Source organism: Ciona robusta, chromosome 13 (genome assembly GCF_009617815.1).
Source record: "Ciona robusta chromosome 13, ASM961781v2".
Lineage (NCBI taxonomy): Eukaryota > Metazoa > Chordata > Ascidiacea > Phlebobranchia > Cionidae > Ciona > Ciona robusta.
The window spans coordinates 173,864-180,531 of record NC_143247.1 but is presented as its reverse complement, the minus strand read 5'-3'; the positions used below and the strand labels follow the sequence as shown (position 1 = coordinate 180,531).

The 6,668-nt window shown below is 39.4% G+C and overlaps 1 protein-coding gene across 2 annotated transcripts; it reads left to right on the top strand.

The window, feature by feature from the left end:
• Positions 1 to 3,314: 3,314 nt before the first annotated feature.
• Positions 3,315 to 6,521, top strand: LOC149725526 (uncharacterized). 2 transcript variants are annotated; one of them, XM_089891298.1, is made up of 3 exons: positions 3,329 to 4,582; positions 5,183 to 5,410; positions 6,204 to 6,521. In XM_089891298.1, the coding sequence occupies exons 1-3, from the start codon at positions 3,522 to 3,524 to the stop codon at positions 6,364 to 6,366; spliced, it is 1,452 nt and encodes a 483-aa protein (XP_089747424.1). In that variant the 5' UTR covers positions 3,329 to 3,521; the 3' UTR covers positions 6,367 to 6,521. The 2 variants fall into 2 exon arrangements, with proteins under 2 accessions (XP_089747425.1, XP_089747424.1); XM_089891299.1 differs by lacking the exon at positions 5,183 to 5,410 and having other exon boundaries at positions 3,315 to 4,582.
• The last annotated feature ends 147 nt before the right edge of the window (positions 6,522 to 6,668 follow it).

Below are 6,668 nucleotides of genomic sequence, written 5' to 3'. Positions count from 1 at the left end.
ATCCAGACAGTAACTTGGTCCATCATCAGTGTAAAAGAGGTTACTATCCACCAAGTTACTGTCCGAAACATCTGCTGATCATGAGTTTAGTATTCAGACAGTAACTTGGTCCATCATCAGTGTAAAAGAGGTTACTATCCACCAAGTTACTGTCCGAAACATCTGCTGATCATGAGTTTAGCATCCATAAATGCAATTTATATTCTCCAAGTTTTAGTACCAGCTTAAACGGTTACGGAAATGATCCTAAACGTACAAAAGGCGCTTCAGAACGATCGGCTAAAGTTTCGTTTATAAACAATGTTATTTCCTGTGCTCATTTAGGCGTTTCACCGCAAAAACATAGCATTTCCTAAACGGTAAAGATAAAACTAATATCCTGTGTTTTATTCGTGTGTTGCTGCCATAGTACAATGATGTGAGGCTAGCGTTAACATTCAAGTCAGCTTTGTAACGTTTAAGCTACAAATTTAGAGTTTTTATACAAATATAAGTTTTAGGCGTATAGTAGAGTGGGGGAAGATGGGACACCTTTAACACAGAATATCCAAATAGCCTGATCGTGTTTTAAACAATTAACAACGGTCTGTGGAAGTCGTGAAGATACGGTTTTATAATTCATTGAATGTTCTTTGTTTAGTACCAAATGAATGGAAAAAACTAAACGAAAATGTGTCCCATCTTCCCCCACCTTACTATATACTACGACAATCTATGAGTTAATTTATAGTTTTACATTGTCAGTTTAGCACTCGCCTTTTATTTGACAAATTTACTTAAATAGTTTTTAGTCGTTGAGTGTTTTAACGACTGTGTTTTGTTGCTAATTTGTTTTTCGTTTTAAATTAATTTGATTTTCGCTATCGTATTCGGTTACGGAAATAGGTATAAACTATTACCTGGATAGGTTTAGATTTTAGGCGAGTAGTATGTAGTAAACGTGCATGATGTAACGGCGTATTCATCGTTCAGAGTAGCTTTAATGAAGTTAAAAGAACAAACAAAGAAATATCTACACCTAGCGTTGTTCAGCGCAGGTCAGCGTAGATATTTGTTTGTTTGTTCTTTTAAGCTACGTTTACACTACAGTGTAGCTCGTCTCGGTGTAAAAAGAACAAACAAAGAAATATCTACACCCAGCGTTGTTCAGCGCAGGTCAGCGTAGATATTTGTTTGTTTGTTCTTTTAAGCGGCGTTTACACTACAGCGTAGCTCGTCTCGGTGTAAAAAGAACAAACAAAGAAATATCTACACCCAGCGTTGTTCAGCGCAGGTCAGCGTAGATATTTCTTTGTTTGTTCTTTTAAGCTACGTTTACACTACAGTGTAGCTCGTCTCGGTGTAAAAAGAACAAACAAAGAAATATCTACACCCAGCGTTGTTCAACGCAGGTCAGCGTAGATATTTCTTTGTTTGTTTTATTTAGCGACTGTCGCAAAGCAAAACGCATACCATTACACAGCATACGTAGATAATCACTTTCGTTATCATTATATAAAGGTTGACTTAATTACGTAAAACACGCGTAGAATTATTGACGCAAGTTGTCCGAAATATTATTTTAAAGCGGGGGAGAGGCATTATGACGTTATAATACAAATCGTTCGCTTTATTTTACTTGTTCCGCGGTATTGTGAAAGACAATAGCGTTTATGACCTAATTCGTTTCCTACACGTTTCACATGGTTTCCCACGGCCGTGACGTAACCGCTTATGCATATCAGTGTTTGTCGTTTATCCCACGAACCGGTACACTGTTTGTCGTTTATCCAACGAAGCGGTAAACTGTTTGTCGTTTATTCATCGAACCGGTACACTGTTTGTCGTTTATCCATCGAACCGGTACACTGTTTGTCGTTTATCCAACGAAGCGGTACACTGTTTGTCGTTTATCTCACGAACCGGTACACTGTTTGTCGTTTATCCAACGACCTGGTACACTGTTCGTCGTTTATCCAACGAATTGGTACACTGTTTGTCGTTTATTCATCGAACCGGTACACTGTTTGTCGTTTATCCATCGAACCGGTAAACTGTTTGTCGTTTATCCAACGAACCGGTACACTGTTTGTCGTTTATTCATCGAACCGGTACACTGTTTGTCGTTTATCCCACGGACCGGTACACTGTTTGTCGTTTATCTCACAAACCGGTACACTGTTTGTTGTTTATCCAACGAACCGGTACACTGTTTGTCGTTTATCCCACAGACCGGTACACTGTTTGTCGTTTATCCCACAGACCGGTACACTGTTTGTCGTTTATCTCACGAACCGGTACACTGTTTATCGTTTATACATCGAACCGGTACACTGTTCGTCGTTTATCCAACGAACTGGTACACTATTTGTCGTTTATCCAACGAATTGGTACACTGTTTGTCGTTTATCTCACGAACCGGTACACTGTTTATCGTTTATCCAACGAAATGGTACACTGTTCGTCGCGCATATTTATACTAACACATACTGGGATATTTTTATGCATCATACACCTCATGCTCGCTGTCGAAACACCGTTAAAGGTATCCCGCTACACTTAGGAGTAAAAGAGAAGACGTGACTCATATATTACACCATAGTGTCCGTGAAAAGACATGATTCGACTTACTATGTTTTTGTATATTGTTAACTTTAATGCGCAGGTAAGCAGCATTTACGCTGCTTGTAATGTAGCAGCGAAAGCGGAGTTTAAATTAAAGTATAGATATTTAAACCCAGCGTTGTTCAGCGCAGGTCAGCGTAGATATTTCTTTGTTTATTCTTTAAGCGGCGTTTACACTACAGCGTAGCTCGCCTCGGTGTAAAAAGAACAACCAATGAAATATCTACATCCAGTGTTGTTCAGCGCAGGTCAGCGTAGATATTTCTTTGTTTATTCTTTTAAGCGGCGTTTACACCACAGTGTAGCTCGCCTCGGTGTAAAAAGAACAAACAAAGAAATATCTACACCCAGCGTTGTTCAGCGCAGGTCAGCGTAGACATTTCTTTGTTTGTTCTTTTAAACGGCGTTTACACTACAGCGTAGCTCGCTTTAGTTTAGTGTATAAAACAAATAAAAAAAGCTTAGTTTGTTGATTTATCATAGTTTAATAAAATAGATAAATAGTGTAGCACAGTTGGGAAGGTAGTTCCCGCACAAAACTACTTTTAAACGCATGAATGTAAGTGCTATTTATTCTCGACGGTCGTTATAACATGGATGTTCTGTTTACACCTATCGTGCCAGCTTACGAGTTACCACGTATGTTACTTTGTGGGTGATTATATTTTGAATTTTCCATTTTTTTATTGTGTGAATAACAATTTAGACAACCCATGAGGGACCACTTGCTTTCGGTAATTGCCCTGAAGTATTTTGCGCATACGAATATGTATACGCCTACAATAGTAGCAGCATCGAGCCTTGAGCTGAAACCTCCAAGGTTGGAAGCAGGCGCGCTAACCACCAACCGTTTCTGTGTTTTTCAGGAAATGAAAAATTAATAAAAAGAAAATTAATTACAAAACATTAAAAACAGAATGAAAATTGTGGGAAATTTATCGGACTTGAAAAACCTAACTGATTTCGATGGAAAACCAAAAGAACCTTTCTCCGAACTGTACTGGATTTTCTCACAAATCGTGCTTAGTATAGTGATCATATTTTCATTATATCTTCTAGTTTGTTTGTCACGGTACGCTACTATCACCAAATGCTCACCTGGGAGGGAAATCAGCGGCAAAAAAGGGAAAATGCTTTACAGATTATGCCTTGTAAGTCTTGTAATGGCGGTTGCAAGATTTGTATCTGACGAAGCTGTTGCGATCACTGGGTGGACGAATGATAAAAACTGTGTTACAACTGTTTCAGTCAGCGCTGTGTTTTATTCTTTAAGTCTTTATCCAATCTATATTTTCCTGTGGATGAGACAGAGCATTTTCTACGCTAACCCGGTTCTATCACATGTATTGAACCCAGTGGTTACTTTTATAAGTTGGGCAACATTGGTTGTTATGTTGAGCGGAGGCGCCGTGCTCACTGTCATTTATATTTTACCTGAAATAACTGGATGGCGTTACGAAGCGACAGATTCTGGGTGCAGAGACGCAGCGGACGTATCGGGATTCGATCTCGTAACCTGCTTAGTTGTGGCGTTTACTGTTTCATTTCAAGTGAGCTTGTTGGCGCTGTTTATGTACCCGTTGCTTACTAAGAAGACGCAGAGGTATCGGAGCCAAAGCACGCGAGCTGCGAGAGCGAATACGAACGCAGAAAACGCTTCGGCTTCTTATGAAGAGAATTCTGTCCCGGAAAAAAATTCGGATGAAGTTTCGTCTTCAGAACCGAAACGAGTAGTTTCAGATGAAGACCATACCAAAGTAGCGGTGTCGTATGTAGGCAAACCACCTCCTCGAGGCGGCTACTTTAACACGAAGAGCGTTTTTTATCGAAAGACACAAAAAAAAGATGGCGGCGATAAGACGAAGAAGGGGATTTTCCGTCTAAGTCACGTGAGCACTACGTCATTTACTGATTTAATGAAGAAACCAAAATCACCAAGTAATGCTTCGACCAGTGAGGGCGCGAAAAAGTCTAAGAGGTAGCTTAAATAAATGTAACTTATTTATCCTCGCATAGCGGAGCAACGACAGTCGTTATAGCACAGGTGTTCTGTTTCATACACCTCGTGCCCACTTACAAGTTACCACGTATGTAACTTATTTATCCTCGCATACCAGGGCAATGACAGTCGTTATAACACGGTTGTTCTGTTCCATACACCTCGTGCGAGTTACCACCTATATGTAACTTAAGCAGATGATTTTCAAGTTTTTTTTTTTATGTGTGGCTGACAAGTTAAACATTCCGTAACTTTTCAAATTCAGGCATGCGTTTTTGTTATAATATGAAAACACCTCATGCTCGATATAGATTTTTTAATCATGTATAAAGCAAATATTAAATATGGGTGTCGATATTTCGTGGCTGGTTCATTTTACACCGAGGCGAGGTACGTTGTAGTATATGCGCCGCTTAAACAAACAAAAATAAATTCGCTAGAGTGAATTTAAAATATAAATTTCCTTTTTCGATAACAACATTATTACCTAACCTATTCTATAAACAATACGCATGTCGTATTAATCACCAATGTACTACAACATAATACGTAACATTACCAAGTCACCTTATGAATCAGGGGAAAGACGCAGCAGGGCCGCCGTATCATCCAATTCATGAGGAAAGCCTTCTTCCTGACGTTGTTTTGCGTCATGTCTGACGTCATTTTTGCAGTGATACAGATGGTGGTCATAGTACCGGAGTTGGTCTACCTCGTTTTATTCGATGTTAATTTGCTCATTAACATCGTGTGTATCGTGATGTCGTTTCGAGACTGGCCGCGAATGATTGCGCCAGTTTGTGCGCGGTAAGTGTAGCTTATGCCCTCTGTCGAGCTATGCACCAGACATAAATGGTGTATTAATACACCTCATGCTCACTGTCGAGTTATAACATGGGTGTCTTCTTATACACCAGACACACATGGTGTATTCATACACCTCATGCTCACTGTCGAGTTATAACATGGGTGTCTTCTTATACACCAGACACACATGGTGTATTCATACACCTCATGCTCACTGTCGAGTTAACATTCTTGCTTAGTCACAAGGGAAATTGATATTTCCTGTGCTATAGGATATGAAATCATTTTTTCCCACGGTGCCGATTCATAAAAGCTGACTAACTATTAAAAGTCTACAGTAGGCCAACTACGCATGGAACTAGACCTAGAAATGTTTATGTACAAAAGTATGTTTGATTTAGACAATTTGTTTGTGCCTTTAAAAAAAGGCGAGCTACGCTGTAGTGCAAACGCCGCCTAAAAGAACAAACAAAGAAATATCTACACCCAGCGTTGTTCAGCGCAGGTCAGCGTAGATATTTCTTTGTTTGTATTTTTAAGCGGCGTTTACACTACAGCGTAGTTCGCCTCGATGAAAAAAGAACAAACAAAGAAATATCTACACCCAGGTTGTTCAGCGCAGGTCAGCGTGGATATTTCATTGTTTGTTCTTTTAAGCTACGTTTACACTACAGTGTAGCTCGTCTCGGTGTAAAAAGAACAAACAAAGAAATATCTACACCCAGCGTTGTTCAGCGCAGGTCAGCGTAGATATTTCTTTGTTTATTTAATTTCGGAACCTTTTTTTCTCTAGACACCTCATTCAAGATAAAAATCAATCACGTGACTCGAATACCAATGGTCGCTCAACCAGAACGATGGTTAGTAGACTCGCAGCAGCCAACACTCGCTTGACACCGCAAAAGAGGCCGAATTTGTCGTCTAGCAGCGAAGCTACGGCCAATGCCTTGCCTTAAACTTTTGCGCAGATTGTACGCCGTCTAGCGGATATGATTTTATTTCCTATATTCCTTTTTGTGCGATGTATGTAACATAAAACGCATCCGCTTTTGAAAAAATCCCGTATTTTTATACGTAGTCATGCGTGTAGAAGAAAGTAACATTGCAAGCTTTTCCAAGTTAATTCAACACCGATGTTATGGGTTATTTATAGAAATTTGCAAATTTTTGCAATTAGTGTTAAAATTTTGTCCTTTTTCTCAACAGCGGATATGTTCTATGAATTATAACGGATTTTTATCCTTTTCTGACGTCATAA